This window comes from Oryzias latipes, chromosome 2 (genome assembly GCF_053564925.1).
Source record: "Oryzias latipes strain Hd-rR chromosome 2, Olatipes_Hd-rR_3.1".
Classification (NCBI taxonomy): domain Eukaryota; kingdom Metazoa; phylum Chordata; class Actinopteri; order Beloniformes; family Adrianichthyidae; genus Oryzias; species Oryzias latipes.
This window is the reverse complement of record NC_136238.1, coordinates 6,803,855-6,829,153: the sequence shown is the minus strand read 5'-3', so window position 1 is coordinate 6,829,153 and position 25,299 is coordinate 6,803,855. Positions and strand designations below refer to the sequence as shown.

General features: G+C 44.7%; 1 protein-coding gene across 3 annotated transcripts in view; it reads right to left on the bottom strand.

Moving 5' to 3' along the window:
- pard3ba (par-3 family cell polarity regulator beta a) overlaps nt 1-25,299 on the bottom strand; it is a 167,972-nt gene that overhangs the window by 106,355 nt on the left and 36,318 nt on the right. For all 3 annotated transcript variants that reach the window (XM_023966108.2, XM_023966113.2, XM_078931566.1), the window contains 7 exons: nt 19,147-19,253; nt 11,235-11,317; nt 6,867-6,953; nt 6,656-6,781; nt 3,879-4,297; nt 1,525-1,664; nt 763-888 (listed from right to left, as the gene is read on the bottom strand). In XM_023966108.2, the coding sequence (XP_023821876.1) occupies nt 763-888; nt 1,525-1,664; nt 3,879-4,297; nt 6,656-6,781; nt 6,867-6,953; nt 11,235-11,317; nt 19,147-19,253 (1,088 nt within the window). The remainder of the gene's footprint in view (nt 1-762; nt 889-1,524; nt 1,665-3,878; nt 4,298-6,655; nt 6,782-6,866; nt 6,954-11,234; nt 11,318-19,146; nt 19,254-25,299) is intronic.

The window sequence follows — 25,299 nt, the reverse complement described above, 5'->3', positions numbered from 1 at the left end:
GCAGCAGGAGTGAAGCTTCTCCCTCATACCCTCCACCCCCCTCCCCTCTTTACATCTCTCTTGAGCACAAACAGAAGCGAGCGCTCGCCGCCGCCGCTCTTTAAAGTGCACTTGTTATGCCAAGAGTGGCGGGCCATTAATGAGGGCAAACTATTTTTGGGGAGCAGATCCTCGGCTGTTTACACGCGGCGGCGAGCGTGTTTGAGTTGTCATCAAGGGCCCGTGTGCGTTTGTGTGCGGCACACTCGCACTCGAGTCACTACAAAGTGCTGCACATCTTATCAAAGGACGGGCTGTGTGTTTTTTGGGGGGGGGGGGGGGGGGGGGGGTGTCAGGATGTGCTGGGGAAGGCGAGGGGCCACCCGGCTTTAGGTGTGCTTCAACATGCGTGTTTGTTGATCCTGCGCCGCCACCGCTGGACAGAAACCGGGTCACAGGCCGGGCTTTGATCTCTGTGACCCCCTCCCCCTCTCTATCAGGTAACAGGTACCTGATAGAGTGGTAAACAGTGGAGGGTGGCGGGCCGACACGATCGCACGTTTCCTGCCGGGGCCGCCGCACCTTGCGAATGCGATTTCCTGCGGCATCCCTGAGTCAACAAAGATGAGAGAGAAAGGGGGGGGGCCAGGAAGGTCGGCGCGTGTCCCCGAGAGGGTGGGGTGGGAAAGTCCACTCGGGAGTGGGGGATGAAGGAAAAGAAAGACACGTGGGGCATGGGGGGGTCTGAAAGAGGAAGCGAGCAGAGAGACGGATGATGGGTACCAGCTCCCGCGGCAGGAGGTCGTCCTGCCGCGCCACCAGCAGGCGGACGCTCTCCCCCTGCTTGGTGCTGCGCAGCATGGCCACCAGCTCCTCCTGGCTGCGCTCCATCATGTTCACGCCGTTCACCTGCACACAGAGGAGGAGACACACCTCTGAAGGTTTGGGCTCCTTGCTTTAAACCGCTTCCAGTGAGTGCGAGGTTCATCTGCATTTACTTTGTTCTTCAGGAGTTAAGCTCAGGAGAAAACATCCAAAGTCAATAAAAATAGATTTTAATGATTCGTATTTACATATTTATCTATAGAATATGCTAATCATTCATTATTATATTTCTGCAGCAAAAAACAATTTTTTTTTAATATTTAAATCCAAGCAAATAAAGTATATTTCTTCAGTTTGAGCCTCAAAGGAAGCACAACACTCAACTAAAAACAAATGATTAGATGTTTGGAAATAGGATCATTTTGAGGTAAAACAAGAACTTGAAAAGTCAGTAAACTCGTCTTTTAGTGCTTCTTAACGTTGAGCTTAAGTTTTAACGATAGAACTGATATTTGCCCAAATTTAGATTTAAAGTTGTTTTTACTTTTCTAAATCGGCAGTCTGTCATATATTTGTCTTATTAAGAGCTAGGATCTAGAAATAACTTCCAGATCTATAAGGACTTCTGGGGAAAAATGGTATTTTATTTTCAGCCAGCAGGGCGGCTCCACATCTGTAACTCAAAAAACCGCTGATGCGCGTCGCTCGGCAGAGCGTTACCTCCAGGATGCGGTCTCCGGGCTGCAGGCGCCCGTCTTTGATGGCGGCCCCGCGCGCCAGGATGTTCTTGACCAGGATGGGCCCCGGGCCGTGGACGGAGGAGTCCCTGGTGACCACGGTGAAGCCCAGCCCCTCCGTTCCTGCAGAGCAGACGCGTCACAGAGTCATCCTCCAACGTCTGGGTGAGCCGTCACTCAGGTACCGCTCAGCCTCTGCCAGCGGGGAGGTGACTGAGAGGCCCCCCCCGCGGGGCCGGATTAAAGCGACTGCCTTTAATTTCACGTGTGAGCAGACTGAAAGGGAGGGGGGGTTATGAAGGGCATGGGGGGGATGCCAAAAGAAAACCTGGGATATCATTTCTCAACAGTTTGTTTCCTTCTACGAGTGTGGTCCCGAGGCCCCCACCCTCTGCCATTTTCACGGCCCCACGAGCCCCAAGCCATGAGTGAAATGTGGCAGTTCTGTGTGTGGTGGTGGGGGGGGGCAAAGCCACGGCAGCATCCTAAAGGCGCTGAACGATGCTATCTGGTGTCTGAGCTAAGCCTCTGCCTGCCCTACATTAGCGCACCTAAACCCCCCCCCCTCCAATCGCCACCGCCTGTCAATCAACGAGAGAAAGAGCCTGTTGCCGAGGGACGGGGGCGTTAGGAAGCCCATAATATCCTGAGCTCTGATCTTGCATCAGGTGAAAGGAAAAGAGGGAGACGTCAAACAAAGGAAGGAGAAGGAATGAGAACGATGCTATAAGAGAAAAGAAGGGAACAATGGAAGAGCGGCTTTTGCCATCCTTTAATCCCAAAGTCAGAGACATTCAAACTGGAGAAGTCTTTGGGGACAAAAAGGACTCTATCTGATTACAGAGCGCTCCCTTCTTTTCTGATTGACGTCTGAAAACGGAGAACGGCGGCTGACACGGCGGAAAACAATCAGGGGACGGACGGGTTTCACCAAACTGGACTGATTCCATATAATACTGGATGTTATGGGATCAGGGTGAACACCTCCGCACTCCAAAGAAAGAGGTGTTTTTGACACCTGTGGTGTTTTTTCCAGGACAAATATGAAGCTGAAAATAGTATTTCTTCACACAAACCACTGTGAATCAGGAGCTGATGAAAACATTACGTTGGAAAAAGATTGTATCTTTCTAGCATCCAATAGATACAGTAGCTCCAATATTGATTATCCTTTTTCGTAACATTAGCTTGGGGTTGTGAGGGGCTGTAAGCTAGCGGGAGAGAGTGTAGAATAAATGGGTGATGGGGAGTGGGGGAGGGGCCTACTCCATACCGAAAGCCCTGCCCCACATCCCAAAGGCGAGTTTCCCATGACTCCCTGCCGCCCCGCAGAAACTACGGCCGAATCCAAATTCGTTCCCTACCCCTCCAGCTTCTCCCCACCCCTCTACGTTTAGCAGAGAGCTGTGGAGAAACAGTGCCTTCAAATCTCGACCATTACCACCACTCAATGATGTAATCGATGGTCGCCGGTCGTCCACGTTAGCGCGTAGCTGCCAGCACTCCGAAAATACACGACAACATGGGCTGTTTTGAAAACGTTACGCACAAACCAAAAGTTATTACGTACACATTTAAATGTAAAAATCAAATATGCATTTCCCCCTATCGGCAGTAGGTGAAGTCACTATAGCTCCTCCTAAAAAAAACAGCTCCAAATGTCTGTCGAACGGACATAAAAGACAAATAAACCAAAATATACAAATTTATATTTAAAAAATGTTGATATTGTCAACCAAATGTCATCCACATATGTCACTTGATTGACAAGCAGAACAGCTCACTGAACATCCTCGGATCGACCCGTCCCTCCACATGCGTGTTCAGTTACATGGAGAAAGCAGATCTGGAGGTTTTTGTCCTCCTAAACTTCAGGCTCCTCCCAGTGGACGTAGCCGCTAGTCACTAGTTCGGACTGGCCCAACACATCTCTGTCGTCGGCGCCGTTGACATGACGACCACAAACACGCAGGTCCATTTCAACAAGCTGCTAACGGAAAAATGTCAGAATTTTGTTTTGTTTTTTATCATGAATTAATGTCGCATATTTTATTTAATTAAAAGTAAATATCAAATTTTCTTAAAGTCTGCTTTCTGTAACACGTCCCACTCCTATCAACTTCTGATCTATTTTTCGAATGTTTCCAGTGGTCTTTTTATAAGGATGATGCTGTTTTTAACCAAATTGTAAACCTGTGTCATTGTCTAGGACATAGTTTCTGTAGGGCGGCAGGAGTTCATCAGAAATTCACATCTGAGTTTTGGGGCGTCTGCTCCTGAAAAACTCTAAAAACACAGTTTGAATCTGAGTAAAAGCCAAAGTGATCAAGCACTTACCTTTCTTGAGGTCAACTCTGATCTTCTTGCCCCCCTTCCGGGTGGTCATGTTGGTCAGGTCTGCAGGCGCAGTGGGGCTCCTGGGGTCCGGCGGGCTCTGGCTGCGCGTCGGGGAGGGGCTTGGAGGTGTGGGAGATCCCCTGTCTGCAGAATGCACCTGCGGTTTGTTCTGCAGGCTGGGCTCATAGGTCCGTCTGGGACCGTCTGGGAGCTTCGCGTCGACCTTCAGCTTCGGATCCTGTTTGGGGTCCGGCTGGGCGCGACTCGTCCCGGGGCTCCATGTTTTGGAAGGGCTCTCTTTGCCGTCGGAGAAGAGCTGACCGATCAGGTTCTTCTCGTAGCGAGGCTTGTTGGGGGCAGGAAGGACCTCCAGACAAACGGAAGGGGACATCATGGCTTGGCGAAACACTTCCTGGGACCTGCGGGACACAGAATAGTGGATCAAACGAACCATTTATATGAACTGGCATGCATATTTGACATTTTTTAACCCCACCGAGGAGGAAAAAGGAAGCAGCAGAAGAGGATTTCAAAGTAAAAGAGCTGCATGTGCTCTTATGGACTGAATTTCTAGGCCCAGCCAGGGGCCATAGGGAGCCTGGTTTGGGGACCACAGGGTTTTGTCTCTGTTCTTTGCAGATGATGCTGTCCTGTTGGCTTCATCGAGCCGGGACCTCCAGCATGCATTGGGGCGGTTTGCGGCCAAGTGTGAAGCGGCTGGAATGAGGGTCAGCACCGCTAAATCTGAGGCCGGAGAGAGGTAGTTTGCCATCTCTCGGTGGGTGGATCAGATGGAAAACCCCTGCAGCAGACTCAGAGGGAAGCTTTAAGACACCCGGAAACTGATAATCGGAAAAATGCTGAGACAGGATGGACAGGAAATACAAGTGATAGGAGGGGCATTTTCAACAACCTACAGTGATGAATTTCCAATGATGTCACCTGTCAGGAGTAATGACGTCTTTCTGATGGAACATGGAGCTTCAAGTTGTTTGGAAACGTGATTTAAAAACCCCGCTATTATTAGTGTTTGTACGTTTATAGACATCTGCATAAAAAAAGTTGCTTATTGACGTAAAATTTGGACAAAAAGAGGAACTTATTACTTGTTATTTCCTGTTTGGCGTGATTTTTGACCGATGCATAAAGGGAAACCAGAAAATTTGTTTTGGCGCTGGTCCAAAAATCTGTTTCAGATACGTTCTTCATCAAACCCCAAAAGAGATTAAAGGGAGTGTGGAGGTGCGGGGGTCTCTCTGGCACAATATGTAAACCGAAAATTTACGAGATTTATCTCGTATATTTACAACTTAAAACTCATTATTTAACAGTTATGACTTTCTTTCTTGTAAATTTGCGAACTTAAAAGTCGTAATAAAAAAAAAATGTTTAAACTGTCCCTAGAACTCTGTTGTAATAACGAGACAATATTTATTGATTTAAAAATGAGAGTAATGCAACAGAAAAAAAAGCCCTAATTTGTCTATAATTCATTTATCGTGATTAACGCGATCATTTGACACCCCTAAAAAACAAAAACCTCAAAGTTTCTTTGAAGGCTTCGATTTATGCTTATAATTTGATTACAAATTATGGAGTACAACAGGTCATGTGACCATACCAGCTCAGTGGCCCTGGTGGTAGAGTGTCCGCCCTGAGACTAGCCTATTAAGAGTTTAAATCCACGAGTCATACCAAAAATGGAAGCTCTCAGCATTGAGGGGTTGGATGGTGGAGTTAAACCACCAAACGGTTCCTGACCCCGGCTGTGTCTGCAGCTCAGCACTGCCCCCAGGGAAGGGGTCAAATGTGGAGAACAGATTTTCAAACGCTGAGGCGTGCAATTTATTTTTACAAAATATTATACAAGAAGCAGCTGCATATCCAGAAGAAAATGCTGGGTTGAATGCTATGTTGCTGAATGCAAATTAAACTTGAAGGGTAATAATTGGAAAAAATAAAGAAAAGAAATGATCAAAGTTGACCATACATAAAAAGCACAATAACAGAAAAAGATGTGTTGGTAAAAGCCGGGTATCGAACCAGCGAGCTTCTGCACCAAGGATTCCCCATGGATTTCAATGGATGCAAAAATCCTGGAATATCTTGAAAAGTATTTGAAGGAACGAAAAACATAGCTGGAAAGAGCTGAAAGGGCTGAACATTTTAATAGCTGAATGGTTAAAATAGCAGAAAAATGCCAAAAGATACTATAATAAAGAAAGAGAAACAGGAAAACAATGGTTCAAATGCTTTATAGCAGTGGTCCCCAACCTTTTAACGCTACGGACCGGTATGACGTCAGACAAAGCCTTCATGGACCTTCATGGATCTTTAAAATGTGGCGCATCATTTTTGTACCAACGCTACAATGAAGGAGAATAGAATAAAATGCCTTTATTGTTTTATTCTTTATTAATGAGGGGACAGAGTTTGGGTTTTATTTTAGCGGTAACCAATCACGTGACCGAGGAGAGCGCCTTGGCCTGCGTCCAGAGTGACACACACGGATGGAACAGAGAATCGGGCAATTTTTCAAAATAAAACATCTTTTAGATTCCAAAATAAACAAAACAGAAGTAATGTAAGTTTGTCTGTGCGGCCCGGTACCAAATGACCCACGGACCGGTACCTTGCTGCTTTATAGCATTCAACCAATTAAAAAAATCTTTTTTTGAAACATTTATTTGACATCAGTCATGATTTTGGACTTCCTTTGATCTCATCCTTTATAGTAGGACATTATTCGAGCTCATTTTCCAACGCTGGCCTCTTACTGTGCAAAGGTTTTGTCCAGGAGAGGTGTGTCGTTGATTTGGACGATGCACTCGTCCTCCTTGAAGAGCTTTTCCCGCCTTGAACGGCTGTTTTCCTCAATGCCTTTAATGTGCAGCCCCAGCGTCCTGTCGGGGAGAAACCACACACTATTAGTGGGCATGTTGTCATCTGGATACGAATGTTTGAGTAAAGGTCTGGGTGCGTGCTCACCGTCCACTGAGGGAGGAGCAGTAGGGGATCACATGGATGCCCAGAGCTCCCCGGTCACCTGGGAACTCAACGGTTCGCGTCAAAGCGCTGTCGAGAAAACACACAAAGAAATCACAGCGTAAAACACACAACCCACAGACTCACAACCTTTCTATTTGGAACTTCTTCAAAATCCATTTGCATTCTCCTTTAGGCCACACAGACAGGGGTACAAACAAGCATGCGGGTAGTCCTGTCAAAATAATGAGGTTTGTTCGCAGCTGGGACTCAGGTGGCTACTCCAACCCTTATCTAGCCGCTTCTTGACTACCCAATCTGGCTGCTGGACAAAAGGAAAGAGCAGCAGAAAGAAAAAGGGGAGCAGATGGAGATGAAACAGAATGAGCTTCTCTAATAATCTGGGCAGAGACCAGAGATGCAGCTTTTAGCAGCAGATGAGCAGCGACAATATCACAGCGGAGGGACAGGAAGAGGGCTGCCTTTGATGCTGGAGACGCATACAAGATCAGCGGATGAGCCTATGTGGACATTTACAGAATACTATATTCTTTACTCAATATCTGTTACTTTTAATGCAAAAATGACAGACCTGCTGATGGGATGGGCTTTAAAAACAGGTCTAGATCAAACCAAACTGCAATGCGAGCGTCTTCCTTCTGCGCACCTTGATTTACGAAGCAGACAGAACGGCTCTTCGGTGACCTTTAAGGAAAGGACGTGGATCTAAAAGAGCAGACGAAGCCGCAATGAAGAAGGGGGGAAAAAAGAAAATGGACTTCAAACTAAAGCTGTGTTCAGAGGCGTTGAGTTTTAATGCTAAGTCAATGTAATGAAATCAGGCACGGCGCGGCGGTCTAGCAGCAGCATAGTTGCTTTGTCGTAAAAAATTCACAAAAAGCAGAAGAATTGGGAACTCGGCGTTGGCCTGTGACGCATTGATGACGCAATAAGTGGGTGGAGTCCAATGCCAACCATGCCAATCTGATTGTTCTCTTCTTGAACCTCGATATGTTTTTCTTATGAGCATGGAGGCAATATTATTTTGGTTTTTACATTTTGCCTCATCAGACTAATGCGGGACAGAAAGTCGTCAAACTGGGTCACAGAGAGACGGAAGTCCCGCTGAAAGCGCCGTCAGCAGACGCTGAAGCTCAACGTACCGGGAGAGTCTCTGAATGATCTCAGACATGGACATGTGGTGACTGATGCTTTAGTGGAACTCTTCAAAATGAAAAAAAAACGGATCTTTTCTGCATCATCCGTGTCTTCCGTACATTGCTAATGAGATAGACATTTAACGCTTCCATGTTTGCACAAGGGTAGCTCCTCCCACATGCATCTGGAGCGTCAAGCTTATGAATGCGTTTTTGCACAGGAGTCAAGCAGTAAACCTGACAAAAGAGAAGCAGCGGGCGTAAAATTGACGGGCAAATCGCGTTCGTTGTGCCGCTTCACAAAGCCACTGCCTAGATTTTGCACGTTTTCCACGTATTTTATGTAGTTTATGAGTAATTATTACGCAAATCTTACGCAACTGTGCGTTAATTTTGCGAGATGCAAACGCAAATTTATGATTTTCCACAATCGTTTCAAATACGTCTGACAGACTTTTCATGCATGTGGCACCAATGAGTAACATTTTTATCGCCTACGCTCAACTTACGTCAATTTACCTGTTCTTGGCGTAGTTTATTCTTACTTCTAGTGGTTTTAACGTAGTTCATTTGTGATACGTCTGTGAAAATACAGACCCCAACTTTTCTCACGTTTTCTATGGATATTCTCGTATGACCAAATTTCATCTGTGCAATATGCACTTAATGCACGTAGTGGCTGTGTGACATGACCTTGACGGTGAATGCAGGTGTGTCTTGCAGCTCCCTTGAGGCTTATGCGGCCACCTCAAGGGACGTCTTGCCTACTTCCCCTTTCGTGTTCACTATGACCTGTCGCCCGGAGCATGTCCATAGAAAAAAAAATGTGCATGAACATTTTTGCTCTAGGTGCTCTCCGAGTGGCCTTTGACCTTGATATTTCGCCACCTGCGTACCCCGTAGAGGCTTGACCATTTTTCGGCAGCTGAGGCGGCAAGAAGATGATCTAAAGTCTAGAAAAAGGAAGCTAAGCTCTGATGTTTAGGTTTCTGCTTCTGCACGAGCGTGCGGACTAGCTGGGGTCATTACGACCCGCTCCTCCGTCACTGTCAGCGGCTCTCGTTAACCTCTACCAGGGTCACACACACACATGCTGTACTGGCACATGCACACACATCCAATTTGCATCCATATAGCCACATCTATTGCACGCTCACAAACACCATCAGTCACATTCCTCTAAATTGAAGAGCCGCAGAAACACACATGCATCGCATTTGCATCCATTAGAGTTACATTCAAACTGCAGGGACGATGCGACGGACACAAACTGGAATTTTTAGACTTTTGCAGCATCTGAAGACATGTGGACGAATGTGTTACGGGGACAAAAACATACACGGCTTCAAAAAAAAAGCTGCACAAACAAGCTCATCAGGAGCTACTGCAGCTTGTTAGCGCTGCTCGCGATTTTAGCATCCCACTAACACACACAAACACACACACACACGAGGAGGGTGGTGGTGCTAGATGAAAACGATCAACCTCCAGGGAGGCAGATGGCCGACTTCTTCCACATCAGAGGCCGACCGCTGGACGAACAGAGTCCAGGAACTAGGAAGTGCCCCCCCTCCGTGGCTCACCTTGGGTTGCTTCAGCTGCCAACCATCTGTTACCATGACAAAATATCAGGAAGACGTCCATCTGCATTGTATGGCAGCGCCGTCAGGAGGCCTCGGTGCGGTAAAAACGCTGAGAAATGAGCGTCTGGTGGAGCCCTGCAGTTACCATGGGAAACCTTCCATTTTTTTTTATTTTGATTTTTTTTTTATTTCCCAAATTCGCTCAGCTGCAGAAGATGAAATGATGTGCACCTTTGCCTCGTGGGTCCAGACAGGAAAATGGCTGGATTCAAAAGTTGTCATGGTAACCCTGTGAGTGACAGCTCAAGAGGGTTAAACATGCAATTCCCAGAGAGGAAAAAAAAAAGGTTAGCTCCACTTGTGCTCCTCTGTGCATCAGGCTGAGTCTGCAGGAGGCTGATGGTACGAGATCCTTCTTTAGATTAGCTGAAAACTAGAGATACAGACTTGAACTTGACACTCGATTTTAGATTTGTGAGCAGTGTTGATTAGTTTACCTGTCAGATCTAACAAAGTGTTGTTGTTGTTGTGGGATATTTTGACTTATTTTTTTGCTGTTGCATCCCCGCAGGTTATTTGAAATTTTCCAGACTTTTCCATTTTCTTTAGTGCAAATGTCTGCAAGTCAGAGACGTCTGGTTCTGGGACCACAGGATTTCCTCTCTGCTCATGTTTGCAGATGATATTGTCCTGCTTCATTGAGCCAGGACCGTCAGCATATTGGGGTGGTTTAAAGGGTGGAGCAATTGGGATGGGGGTCAGCACCGCTACGTCTTGACCGGAATAAGGTAGTCTGTCCTCTCTGGGTGGCAGGAGTGCTCCTGTCCCAAGTGGAGGAATTTAAGTATCAGGAGTGAGGGAAGGGAAGACCGGAGAGTGAGATAGACAGGCAGATTGGAGCGGTGTGGTGAAGAGAGAGGATGGATGGATGGATGGATGGATGGATGGATGGATGGATGGATGGATGGATGGATGGATGGATGGATGGATGGATGGATGGATGGATGGATGGATGGATGGATGGATGGATGGTTTGCTAGCTGATTTAATTGATAAATGGATGGGTGAATAAATGGATAGATTGATGGATAATTCAAAAGATGGATGAATGATGGCTGGATGATTGGATGGAGGGATAACTGATTTGACAGATAAATCAATAAAATGATGAATGGATTTGTGGAAATATGTATAAACAGATTGATGAATGATTGATAGATGGATAAATGGATAGATGGATGGATTTATAGATAGATGGATGGATGGATGGATGGGTGGATGGCATACCTCTGCATCTTCAGAGAGCAGTTTGAGTTCTCTGCATCTACACCTGCGTATCTGATGTTTCCGCGTCTTACGCAGCGATTTAAACGCCTCAAAACGAACAAGTGACGGCCTTGTCGTAAAAGAAAAAGGTGGCGTTCATTTCATCACATTTGAGACAAAGTGGGGAGGACACAACAATGACACACGCACACACACACACAGACACACACAGACATGACGCTCCCTAATCCAGTTGGTGTCAGGCAAACAAAGACTTGAGAGCTAATCCTGGTCTCCATCACTGCAGGGTCTCCTGCTCTGGCGTGGAACTAGCTCCCCGAATGCGCTGGAACAACAACACTCACCTGTAGTAAGCTCGGTTCATCTTGGCTGGGGGGCTGTCTGTGCGCAGTCGCTCCAGGGCCCCCTTCAGAACGTGGCTGATTTCCTTCAACACAAAAACAGATTTCCAAAGTCAGCGTGGCCACAGAAGCCGAGGTGACAACTTCTTCCACGGCTAGAGGCCCGCCGCCAATTAACGGAAAACCTTCATCGTTTTGGCAAAAACAGAGGCGCGTCTGTCCGCTCGCCTGCCTGCCGCCCGTCCGCCGACCGCCGGACTCTGAGCTTCTACCGAGTGCAAGTGTTCACGTACTGTACCCCCACCCCTCCATCCCTCCACCCCCCTCTCACCAGCACTGCCCTGTGTCACACAGGACTATTTTAAGTCATCAAAAACAACAGCCCCCGGAGATGGGGGGAGGGGGATGGCCAAGAAATGTTTTTAAAAAAAAAGAGAAGCAAGAGACGGACGGGGACAGAAAAAAAAAGTCCCAAACCACTAAAGACAAGAAGGGTGCAATTAAGTCTTTCTGCCCTGTCACTTTCATTGTGTCACCAGCACTAATGACCCCCGCCCACCAGCCGCCGCACCCAACCCACCTCCCCATCTGACCTCTTTGCCACAAATGTACATCTGACATCCTCCAGCCACTCTCTTTTTCTGCAAACGCATCTCAGCCCGGATGCAGAAAGACGTATTTTTAGAGCCGAACGCCGCCTGCGCCAACGCTGACCCACTTATCTGGGCAGCGTGAGATTACCCCACAAAGGAGAGCTCAGTGCGGGGGCAGGAAGACGAGCCCCCAGGCTCTTTTGTTGCTGTGCATCTTCCCGCTACGCCATTTCCACGGCGCAGACTCGACGGTGAATCCCTCACGAGGGTTTGAACCTTCGTCGCCTCATGAGGACTGCATGGTGTTGCTTTGAGCTTCTACTGATGAAGAATCTACTGCAGCCAATCAGTTCCTCCCTTCATTTGATCCTCTTGAAAAGTTGATCAGGTGCTGTTCTGCGTGAAGGTTGACTGTGGACAACAGGTTGGGGAGGGAGAAGAGGAGGGTTTGCAGACCATCCTCAACAACGGCACGTCCTCTCCTGCTACCATCAACTGCTAAACAGGCCCTCCACAGCACTTTATTAATAAAAAAATACAATAAAATAGGTCACGTTTTCAAAATATCGTGAGGGATTTGGTTCAGAAACTACTCCTGCATTTGTTTGAGACTCATGTGAGGCTGCCAAACAGAAATTTCAAACAGAATTAGAGCCAGAGTTGAGCTGCACGATATGAAGAAAACTCGCAATATTAGTGACTTACAATAAATGACTTACAATAAATCAAAAACATTTCCATTTCACTGCAAAAGTTTAATTCAAATCTCGTCCCTCGTCCAATTAGGAAGGCAACGTCTAACATAAAAGCTCCATCTGATTGGTCAAACGCAGAAAGGAAGTTATTCAATTCATGAAATACTTCAAGCTGTCATCACATTGTTTTAGCACATTTAAGGTTTACCATTTCTTGCGATGTGGATATTGCACAGCTTGATATGGGGATAACGATAAATTTGCGATTAATTGTGCAGGCCTAAGCCAGAACCAATGTTTTATGGTGCCCCTGCCTCGTCACACCCCCCCTTTGACCTTCCCCTCATTGGCTGAGCAGCTCCTTTGCACCCCTCACTCGCCCCCTTCTGCCCCTCCCACATCGTTCAGAGATGTATGTGACAAGTTCATGGAAAAAAAAAAAAAAAAACTTTTTTTTTTTTTCAAAATGGCGATGTTTTGTTTCCATAGCAACCATTACATTTTTTGGTCGCCTCGGCATGAAGAACAGGTTGATTTTTAGAAGGATCAGCAAAAGTAAACTTTCAAATTTCCTTGGAAACTGAGGTTTTTTTGTTAATTACGCGCTCATTCCTGATATGTTCATATTCTTCGTTATATGCATTCATTCAGCTTCAGTCAACGCTTTGTGTATTACATTTTTCATAATATGTTGGTAAAAAATGTGCGACCTACAGGGGAACGCCACTTTTGTAAGCTTGCCAGGCTAACAACAGGTTAAAAACCTACAACTTCTGATTGTAATATTTCTTTCCCAAGTGGCTTCCCGATGACGCTGGAGGCAATATATCGCGATGCCTAGGAGAAAATTATATTTGAAGAAGGGATTGTTGGAAAAAATTTAGATGGCCGCCTCTTTCTGAGGTCAAAGGTGAACGAAACCTTAAGCGAAGTTGTGAACGTGTGTGAAATTTCGCTTGAACAAAAGTTTCCTTTTTCGCATTTTGTGGGAAAATGTGAAAAAAGCAGAATTACAAACTTTGCCACAAATTGGCCACCATGCTGTTGGTCCTGTGGCCATCCCATAATAATTCCAAAACTTTCCCCGACACGCGTGTTTTGGTTTCGTTGGTGGATTTTAAACTTTTATCTTTGAACCCCATAGGAGACTTTGGGCCCATTCTTTTTTTTAAATGTTTTCTCCTGCTGTGATGTCATCTTGGTTTTAATATACTATTTTTTTAATGTTTCTATGGATACTAAGTATTTTGAGTATTCCTTCAGTCCAGGACGACTGCAAGACGTAAAAACAAGACTGTTTTTAAATGTCACAAAGGAAATGAAAAACTGGGATAGTTTGGGAATCCTGTCAGGTTGTCTCCTCCGTCGTTGTGTTTCTGAATGTTAGCAGTTGTTGGTTGTCAGGAGCGTGTTGCTGCGACATGGAGGTGTGTGCCGATGCACCACAGATGAGATGTGCTTGTTGTCAAACAGATGAGTAATGAAGTGTGTGCTTCTTTTGTGTGTTTTTCCTCAACCCAGAGTGTTCATCTGTGGCGGCGGCGGCGAGATTGCAGCTTCGCCGTGCTCCCTCCCGCTGCTCCCTGACCCTCATCATGTGCATCACATCAGGCGGCGGCAGAGCGCGGCGGGCTTTCACCAATGTGTCAGGAAATAATCACAGTTGCAGAGCAGAACCTCAGGGAGGAGAGCCCATCCTCCTCTGGTGGAGCACGGCGGTGGATGAAAGATGCTCTCCGGTGCTTCGTTTGGTCGCTGAAAAAGCTCACCTGGACTACTAACATGACCTTTGATCTAAGTCAACTCTGGTATGGTTAACTTCTGTGTGAATGTATAGACTTGGCTTAAAAAAGGAATCTATTTGAGAAAAGAAAAGACCACAGAAGGAACACCAAACGCCGTACACGCCTCCAAAAAATGTGTTGTTTAAAAAAAAGTTCTACAAAAACGTCGGTAATCCCGCCTCCATGTCTGGGTTCATGAGGTCATTCAGACTCTCTCCAGGAACGGCCACTTTCCGCCGCTACCTCTGTGTCTCTGTGACCCAGTTTGAAGGCTTGCTGTCCCTCGTCAGTCCCAGAGGAGGAAAATCAACAAAATAAAATTCAAGAGGAACCTTTTGTCATTGTCTCCATAAAAAGGAGAAATACATCACCAGCTTATGGAGTTCCATTCTGGCTGCCTCGCCATGCTGCAGCGGCGTAGCGAGCGAGCTCCAGCCCCAGGATGGCGACCTGTCTGGGGTGTACCTCACTTTCACCCAACAGTAGCCGAGACCGTCTCTGGCAACCCCGCGGCGCCAGCGGGTTAAGAAAATGGATGGGAGTTCAGGACAAGAACGCTCACAGTCCGCCATGTTGGATTTGTATTCTTCCCGCTGGTCAAGACACTGAAAATGTCACGTGGCTAAAGCCGAATCCCTGATGGGTTGAGGCGACGCGACAACTTCGCCAAAGTTCAGACTTCTTGAACTCTGAACTTTCGTGCAAATTCAGTGTCACCGCGACTCTCACAACACTCAAACTGCGCTGCGCCCGACACGCAGCAGGACCACAGATCGCATCCAAACATTGACTCTAAACTGAACCTCGACATCCCTGACGCGCCGTCGGTGTGAACACGGCGTCAGATTGCGAAACCACAAAATCTTACTGCTGATAAAGCCTCACAAGACAAGGATGGTCTGCAAAGGTAAAGAATGCTACAAAGAGAATGCCCAGCAAAGACCTCGACTGCCATTAATGTGGATCTGGATCCATACAAAGACGTGAAGATAGATCCTGGACAGAGCTGTGCAGAGACAAAAACAAATCCACGAGAGCAGCAGGAAGGTCCATTAGGGCTAAAGCTACGTTCACAGGCAAATAAAGCACATTCTTGATTTCTTTTCCAATGGATGGCACTTCTGTGAATTGTGAAAGACGTTGCCCATGTGTCCCTTCCATGTCTCTTCCGAATCAGAGTCCCTGGTTGGTCAAAGCCTGACACACTTTGATGTGAACGTAGCTTAAAACGAAGTGCTAACTCCGCTGTTGGTCATTCACGCCTTTTTAAACTCGTTTTCTCCGTATTTTTACCATTTGTAGCAATAACTGAAGTACAACTGAAAACTGAAGTTGAAGAATCATTAAGTAAAGTGACTTGGAAGGACATTCAATTGAGTTTGAATTACCAGCAGATAGCCCCTACCTACTTACTGCAATCCAATGTTTAAATTTGAATGGAACCTAGGAGGGGAAAAGGAGGGAAAATGGCTAAACGAAGAGGCCTTTCTGCACTTTCCTTGTAAAAAGCAAAGGTCTATTTATTGGGTTTAAATGCGGCATCAAGTCTGAGTCAATTAAAAAGGCGAGTGCTTGTTTAACACTCCTCAGCTCTTTCATTAGCCGCCCGGCAGCCCAGACTGAGAAGCAACCTGAGCTCTCCACACACGGATCAATTAAAGGGGGCAGCGCGCATATTCATCACTCCATCAGCCCAAATTACACTTTATCAGGCCTTCAATACCGCCGTCCAGATAAAACAAACAAAAGTGGATGTGTGCGCGTTGCTTTGGGAGCGTGGAGATGAGCGGAGAAGTGGTGCAGAGGATGAAGTGACAGAGTATCGATCTCTGGAGTCCATCAGGCCCAGGACTCGATAAGCCCGGGAGCCGTGACGGCCTCTGGGCGACGCCACGCTTGCCCGCACGCGCTAAGTCTGTGCTGTGGTGTGTGTGTGGAGCGCACAAAACCAATCAGACAGGGGACTTCAAGAGTGAATCATCAATGGCTAAGGTTAAAAATCGGAAAGTCAAACTGAAGTTCACCATCACTGGAAAGGTTTTCCTTGATTCCAGATGATCTGTAGTGTTGAGTACAATGAGTCAAACTGGACCAAAGACTGAATCAGGATATCGTCAGCACCTGTGCTGTTTGGTCCACGCCACGGTTCACTTCTCTTTTCATGTTTGGTTGGAACCACATCAGGTCATCGCCAAAACCATGTCTGGATCTGATTAAGGTCGTCTTCTCAGTTTTCAAGTTCCTCTCCATGGCTCAGAACGCGAAATAACCTGGAAAAACCTCAGATGTAAGCTGTTGGTCTTTTAATTCTTGGTCACGTGACCCGTTCGGGGGTTGACATACACAGGTGCTTGGGTTGTTCGGGTTCATGGAGGGTCGTAGAGAGGAGCGCAGGTGTGACTCAAACGGCCACCTTAAGGAATGTCCAGAGAATGGAACGTACCAATGTTGTGCTTGTGGTAGGTGTAGCAAGTATTTGTAAGTACTTCTGAGGTACAGGTGATACCGTCGGACAGCGTCCTTACGCCACACTCAAGCCATTAGCGAGGTGCCAGTGCTGGCTCCATACTGAGCGGGCCTGAATGCACGGGGTGTGCATGTGACACATAAGCACCCGTAGGACGTCCACACAAACTACAGTCAGATTCAGTTCCTCATCACTAACAGGTTCCACGGGAACAGCACCAACGGGCTTCTTGCATAAACAACAGGATTTGGCCAAAATTGAACAAATGAGAAAATCTGTGGGATATGCCTGCATCTCACCGACTCCAAAATGTTCACTATGACCTGGTTTGACCATTTTTCACCTGCAGATAGTCCTACCAACATCTAAGACCAGATGGGACTAAAGGCGCTAATAAAGGCTACTTCTATCATATAATATTCCAGTTACGATTAATTTGATGTTTATTTTTTCCTTTAAATATTTTCGGTTTTAAATTGGTGATTCATAAAAATAAAGTTTATTGCTATAAACTTTATTTTTGTGGCTTTTTTTAGGGGTAAAAATGTTTTAAATTGAAATAGCAACAATATTTATAATTTGTCTCACTAATCTTTTGCTTCTTCTCATTATCACTTCTTTATTTTAAATAGTAATAATTTCGCTTTACCGGTTTTGTCTTTATCTGTCTGAAGGTGAAAGGTTCACAGATTTAAAACTCAGAAGATGGAAAGAAAAATAAATTTATTTTTTGAAAAGTTGGTTTAATCTACGGATATGTTTTGCAAAGATAAATATTCAAATACCAATAGTTTGTTTAAGAAAAATATAAAAATTCTTTGTGCTGTTTGGAAGCATTTCATTAAATCCTACATACCCGTATTTTCCGGACAATAAGTTGCCCTTTTTTCATAGTTTGGCAAGGGGTGCGACTTATACTCTGCAGCGACTTATAATAGAAATAAATTGAAATAAATACATTGTTAACCCTCCTGTTATGTTCATTTGTGAGGAACAGAGATGATGTTCCTGGGTCAATTTGATGTATGAGGTATGTTAAGTGTTTAGAGTATGTTAAGTGACTCAGAGAATCAGCAAACCTTTTTTTACATTAAGATCTTGAAGGCTAACAACATAATATTCTATTTTCCAATCATTTCATAGATTCAGAAATGCAATAAAAATGACAACTGTTTCTACAAATACAGGATGAAAACAGAGTATTAGTTATTAATATTTTATATTTATATATATAGTTATTAATAAATAAATAAGTATGAGAAAGAATTACTGTGAAATTATGAGATAAACAGTCTGCTATGATTGTGTCATATGAGGTTGTGAAAGTTATTAGTTCTTGGTCTCAGATTTTGTCAAATAAATTTCCCGTCAAAATGCGACTTATAGTCCAGTGCGACTTATCTGTGTTTTTTTCTACTTTATAATGCATTTTTGGGCTGGTGCGACTTATACTCCGCAGCGACTTATAGTCCCGGAAAATGTGAAAGTGTCCGTCTTGAAGTAAATCTTAGATTTCCCAAATCTGGACTTCAAATAGAATGAAGGGAAGGGGCGGAGCCTACTTTGTCCCCTTAATGACAGATGTTTTGGTTGCATGTTTCCTTTATTATTTCAAATTAAATCAGAACACAAAATAAAAGATAAACCTTTGGTTATAAAGACTTTTTCATGTTTAAGTCACACGTTTTATTTATTAAAATGGAAATTTTGTTGCTTCTAAGCTGCGAACATAAAAAAAAAGTCCAGACTCTGACACAGGGGGGTCCTGGCTATACAGCTTGAGGTCATCAGGATCCTCAACGGGACACAGAGTGTAAAACAGAACTCTGAGGGTTCTGGCACACGTTCCTGCAGAACCTCTAACGACATTACTAATAACCTTTGTCATTTCCATGAGGGCCTGTTGGGATGGTTCTAGCATGTGGACTGAGCGTCTTCTCCCTGCTAAAACACTTGGAAGCAGATGAAGTCCATGCTTTCTGACAGCAAACATGCCGGTGTTTACTCGCCGCCCGCTGATGTCGGTGTTTGAGCGCAGCGGGAAGAACGACTCTACTTCAGTGTTCCTGCAACGTGACCTTCTGCTGCGCATCACTCAGACAGTACAGCCCCCCCACCCCCGGATTCAAAGAGAACGCAGCAGACAAAAGTTTGCCTAATGGCAAAAAAAAGGAGGAGGGCGGTCAGAGATGACCCTTTTAAAGCAGAGCCTGCGGCGCCGTGCCGGACCGGGGGAGAGGGGCGACGGAGGGGAGCGCAGACAAAAGGATGTTTCTGCTTCGTAAAAACTACCCATCAGCCACTGTTGCCTGGACCGTAAAACAGAGAGCCAGCTGACCCAGGAACTTTATTTATTTTATTTTTTTTATAACTCACAGCATCTGGAGGCCTGGAGTCTGGATCCTCAGGTGGAGGTGTGGGTATCTTCTCAAAGGGAGGAGCCAAAGCCGAGTCGCTGCTGCTCCTCACCATCAGAGGAGTATCTACGATGAAGAAGATGAAGGTCAGAGACAAATATTTGGAAGGCCTTGTTTTATGGGAAGTTAGATGAAGTTCAAAAACCCCTGAGAAGATTATGAGGTCTGAGAACTAAATCACTGATTAAATTGAGGATTCTGAGAGCTAAATTGGACAAAATACTATAAAAATGTGCTTAGCAGGAGTAATTACATAGACAGTCCAAAAAGAATAAAACAACATAAAATATATAAACATTTATTCAATTGTTTAATTAGAAACCGCTTCAAGCCAAAGTTCAAAATTGAGTTTTTAAACAAGCTTCCCAACGCTTACGTGGTTTTGCAGCCGATTACCTGACCTGAGGTGTTGAGCAGGTGAGGTTAGGAGGAGCTAGACAACTTTGATTGAAAAGAAAACCACTTCTGTTTTCACGTCATTTAGGTTTGAAAAGCTTTAATCGCACAATCCTCGTTGTCCTCGAAAAACAAAGGAGCCTGGGAAGGAGACCCACTCTGATGAAAATGATGCATTTTTGTGATGATGGAGGACTTTTACAAAGAAAATTCAGCTTAAAATAGAATTTCTGGGTATTTCTCTATTCCAATCGTTGACAGAAAATAAATAAAATAACACAGTTGGAAAAGCTTTTAGGTGTGACATAGAAACTATAATAGGAGGGCCATAAGCTCCCTGCTCCAAGCTCTCAGCAACAGGGTGGTGAATGGGGGCGAGGTTGCTCAATGCCAAATAGTCCCGCTTACAGCTCAGAGGTGAATTCTTAGAATATGGAGCCCAAAAGACAAAAAAAAAAGGTGAGGTCCCAAGATTATACCCTGTGGGACGCCAAGTTCCAATAATTCTGACCAAACTTTCTCTCCTACTACTGTCTGTTAAAGGTAATAGAATGCAGTGAAAAAAGTCAAATGCAACAGTTAAGTACATCAGGACCCATGAGTCAGCATCCAGAAGGTTTAAAACCACACCCTGCATGGTTTTAAACCCAGGACCATCTAACATATCCATTTTTCCCAACTTTTATTTTGAAATAGCACTTCCCCTGAGATACATGTTACTCCCTCTACATTCCACATAAACAAACAATCAGAAGAACGGCCTATACAAATAATAAAAATAAACAGTTTCAGTCAATTTATATCCCATCTTTTTCATCCAAGGATCTTTCCACTTGTATGTTAGTTTTAATAAAACTTCCCTTATGGATAAAAAAAGAAAAAGAAAAAGAGGATGACCAAAGAGATTACACTTAAATGAATGGAGACTGATGTGTCTCTGCAAAGAGCCCCCCCAGTGGTGACTTGGAAACCTGCAGCTGGCTCCAAACCATTTAGTCAAAGGAATGAAGCAATTCAGAACTAGTTTCAGTCATGCGGTGCGTTCACACAGACCGGTTTTGCAGCACCTTACTAGAAGATCAATCAAACGGGCAGGTTTTTCAGGGGAAACGGATCAGGCTGATAAAAAAGGGGGAGGTTTGATTTTCAAAATAAAACACCAGAACAGGAAGATGCGTCCCTGGTGAGACTTGGAAACAGGCCAAAACATCAACATACTTTGTGTCGTAACTAATAGCAACCAGAGAACATCTGGCATTAGCATCCAGTCCAACTTGCTACCAGATGTTTCCAACTGGAACCAATTAAACAGCCCCCCCCCCCCCCCCCCCCCAATGTAGAAGATGTTCTGCTAACCATCAGAGCTGTTTTTGTTGTTTGGGATTTTAGCAACAAGAAAGTCAAAGTTTTGTCCACATCTGTTTGGGTTTTCTGACTTTTTACAGACTAAAAGATCCATTAAACAAAATCGAAATCTCCAAGTTTAACTTTCCAAGAGAAGAAAATAATGATGTGGGAGAAAGAAGGGAAACAAAACAAATAGTGTGAAATAAAAAAAAAGGCAAAAAGCTGAGAAGCACTGATGGAGAAAAAAACAGCAGCAGAAACAGAAAGCAAACAAAATTCTCCTCTTTTCCTGTAATCAATCTCCCTCTGGAGGTTCAGCCACAGGGTCCTGGTCCAACGTGGCCAGAATAAAGAAGGCAGAGGGGAGAAGAAGAGAAAAACAAAATGACAGAGGTCACTCTGGGGCTGCGCTTATGAAGAAAACAAGCCATTTGACTCAGAACAACAACAACCTTCCGGACGTCACTTTTGGATTTGGTTTGGTGAAGCAATCACTAATGATTAAAAACAAAACACATTTTATTCTTTACTTTTATTTTGATCACTGCTATGCATTAAAAAAAATCTGCACACTGTCACTAATGAGGACAAATTCAAACGAACAAGGAGCTGTGTGTTCTGGCGTCAAAAAAAAAAAAAAAAAAAAATCACCAGCATGCGGCTCCTTTTGGTGTAAAAGTGTTTTTTTTTTTAAAAGCTCAAAACTGTCATTTTAACTAGCAAAAGCAGTGAAAACTGCTCCAATTTAGAGAATTTCAGGATTATTTTATTTAACAGAAACATTTCTACAGGAACAATCGTCCGTCCCCCCCGAGACCGAATCAAACATGGATTAAACTGAATGTGCTTCCAAAAGAAATACCTGAAGTTACTTTTAAACCTCGACAAAACTAATTTCTTGAATAAAATTCAAAAAGTAGTAAATGTAAAAAAGCCCCGATAGAAACTGCTTTGGTCAGTCACATGCACCTGGTGGTGCGGGGGTGGGAGGGGGTGGTGTCTTGCAGTCACCTTGTACAGCAACCTCCAAGGAAGTCATGAAAATGGAATGTACCATTGTTGTGGTTAAAGTATCAGGAAGCATTCATAAGGCTAATGGAAGTTCCACACTCTTGTGATGTACGGGTGATGCTGTCACGTTCTAGCTGTTAGGCCCGTGTCACACAGTCACTTTGTACATTTCAGTCAGACAACTCATGCAGTCAAATATTTATTTACACATCTTTAGTTTGCTTTAACATTCTTTGTACGACATTCACATTCCTTTATAATTGGCATTTCACATTATTTTAGTTTGACATAAGACTCCGTGCAATTCCATGAGACAAATTTCCATAAACTTTTGGGTAATAACTACTCCTAACGGAGCTCACAGGTGGAAGCCGGGGCCTGCGGTAAAGAAAGAGAATTAACGACTTGCACACCTGGACTTAAATAAGACGCTGAACAGGTGAGTTGGTTAACTGAACCGCCCTAGGGGGGTAACCAAGTAAACGCACTGCCTGAGTTATCTGCCTGAAATGCTCCCAAGGTCGCTCACTTTCGCACAGTTTCCACGCATGAAATTTCGGACTTTGGTCATATAAATGGTTCACAAGCATTTCTCGCGTTCATCATTCGTCGATGCACGCTGATGTCTGTCGGGGATTCTGGCCGACAGGTCTTTACGCAAATTCAGTTTTGAGGTGTTCAAAAGTTTTGGTTGGTTTATTCAGTATACGCATATTTTACGTAGCCTACTTTACTGTACGTAAAGTACAAAAACTGTCATAGAAACTTGGGTCAACGTGAGCATTTTGAACACGGAAGCCCGTTTACACACGTTTACGTAGACTTTCCAATTGAACGTCCATTTAGAGGCCGGTCTGAACGTAGCATATAGGCATAAAGTGTTTGTTTACCAAATAAAAAGTCACATCAGTGAGGTGAGGATTGGTCTAAAAAGTAGGAACATTGTCCATCATCAGCAAACCAATAATCCCTCTATGATCCGACTGTTGTCTCGTTTCTGTTCCAGATGATTTTAATTGGTCTCTTTCTGGTCCTCTAAGAACTAAATCCCAGATTGTAATAAAATCTTCTGGGCTTTTCCAGTTAACTTAATTTTTTTCTGTTAATGATCTGAATTGTTTGCAGTGACTTCAGTTTTTACAATCCCTACATTTAATGTTCATTTCTTTAGTGCGGCACTTTCAGTGAACTTTGGTTGTGATCTGGGTACTTATAAATAAAAAAATAATAATAATTAATAATTGGTACTTTATTGATCCCACAATGGGGAAATTCTTCTCCGCATTTGACCCATCCCCAGCGGTGAGCTGCAGCCTAACCGCGCTTCGGGGGCAGCAGCGTTAAGGGTCTTGCCTAAGGACCCTCACTGGGTGATGTTAATTGCTCGCCATTGATACGGTAATTGGTAACCCTGGATTCCTGCATGGTAGCCTCTCACCTTACCAACCGAGCTACCCAGCCGCAAAAAACTTACTTTTTCTAACTAAAACGATGTTTTGACTAACTTCCTAATAGGGATGCAGGAAGTTAATGACATAAAAATGATGTACAAAATAAAAGCCTGCATTGTTCGAACATTTCTCTTCCTCTAAAACCAGCTTTGACATGCCGGCAACATCATTGATTATTAACCAGCCCAGGTGAAATTTAGGCCTTCAAAATGTTGGTTCAGCCACATTTTATTAATTTTGAACTCAGAAAATGACGGAACCCGAAAGGCTGGTGACCTTTCCTGAAGATAACCTGCTGCTTTAACGTTCGGAAAGGTTTGGAGAGTTTGAAGGATTCAAAAAAGCCAACCTCATGTCTGCGTCTGATCTGATGTTCTTGGAGCGGATTTGGTCCACGCTGACATGAAAGAGATAAACGTTTAAGATGAAATGGAAATGTCTGGTTTTGATGGAGGCTTCAGAGACGCCTGACAGATTAGGTGTAAAGATTTGGAGCATATCTAAACTGCTTCTATTGGAAATCCATCCAACAAAATGACGGGACTTTGTTTTGACTGAGCGATCTTTTTAAAAAAAAATCAATTGGAAGTCGTCTAGTTCAGCCCACACACAGTCGTTCCTCCCAGTAAGGTCTGAGGCTCGGAGGTGACCGAGGCGGCTCCACAGTCACAGTCAGGGTCCATTAGCCAGTGGTCGGCCTCATAAATCGTCCTCCATTTGTCCAAACGGCCTCCATCAATCCACCCACCACTTAAAGAGTCCCTCAGTGTGAAGAAACCTGAAGGTTGACCTCGTTGACCTCTGACCTGCACCGACCCAAGCAGGCGAATCAGTTGACCTGAGAGGATATTGATGAGTGACGTGTGACTCTCTCAGGTCAGCCACATCATAGCAGGCCGTGAACTAGATTATGACCGACACATCAATGAAAACGAAGAGCCATTTTTCACAGGAACTAATGAAAACGCTTAAAAAAACTGACATTCTTTAAAAGATTTTCTGCCCAAATGAAGCAGAAGAAGAAAACCTAAACCGGGACAGCTCTTTATGGCTAAACCTAAACTGGTTTGGTCGTCTTCCATCACAGCATAGAGTCGCTCTGTCAAAGACAGCATCGTCAGAGTAAAGCTTTTGTGAAGCTCTTGATCCACAACACAAAACGATAAGGCTTTTGGTGTCCATCGACATGAAGGGATCCGGTTGAGTCGTAGAAGCAAGAAAAGCCAGAGAAAATACAGACATGAGCTGCAAAAAGTCAAAAGAAATACCAACAAATCCAATGAACAACAAAAGAAAAAGTTGGAACGATCATTGTTGGGTATCAAAATGTGTAGATGGAGAGGGTTGGACTGACTTCCATCCATCCATCCATTTTCTTCCACTCATGTGGGACCGGGTCGTGGGGGCAGCAGTCCAACAAAATATATCCATTCCTTTATCTCCTCCGGCTAATTCCATCCATGGCACTTCCAGGCCAGTAGAAAGACGAAGTCTCTTCAGTGTGTCCTGAAATGTCCCATGTGGGACATGCCCCAAAGACCTCCCCAAGGAGGCGTCCAATAAGAGTTATAGATTCCTGAGCCACCTGAACCCCTTTATCAATGTAAATACCCCAAGATGTAGTTACGTCCCCAAGATTGGCGTCACCGGCACCCCACTCTAGAGCCAGAACTGCCGTGGGGCCTTGCAGGCAGTTGGGTCCAGCCCGAATTGACTACATTGGTCCACCCCCCTGTGGGAGGAGCCCCGGTTGTAAATAGCCCAAAGTGACTATGTGGGCCCAGTCCCCCGTGGAAATGGCCTTGATTGTGTCCAGCCTGAATTCACTTCATGAGCCCATACCCCAATTATGTTCAGGCCAAATTGACTATGTGGGCCCACACTCCTTCAGGGAATAGCCCAAGTTG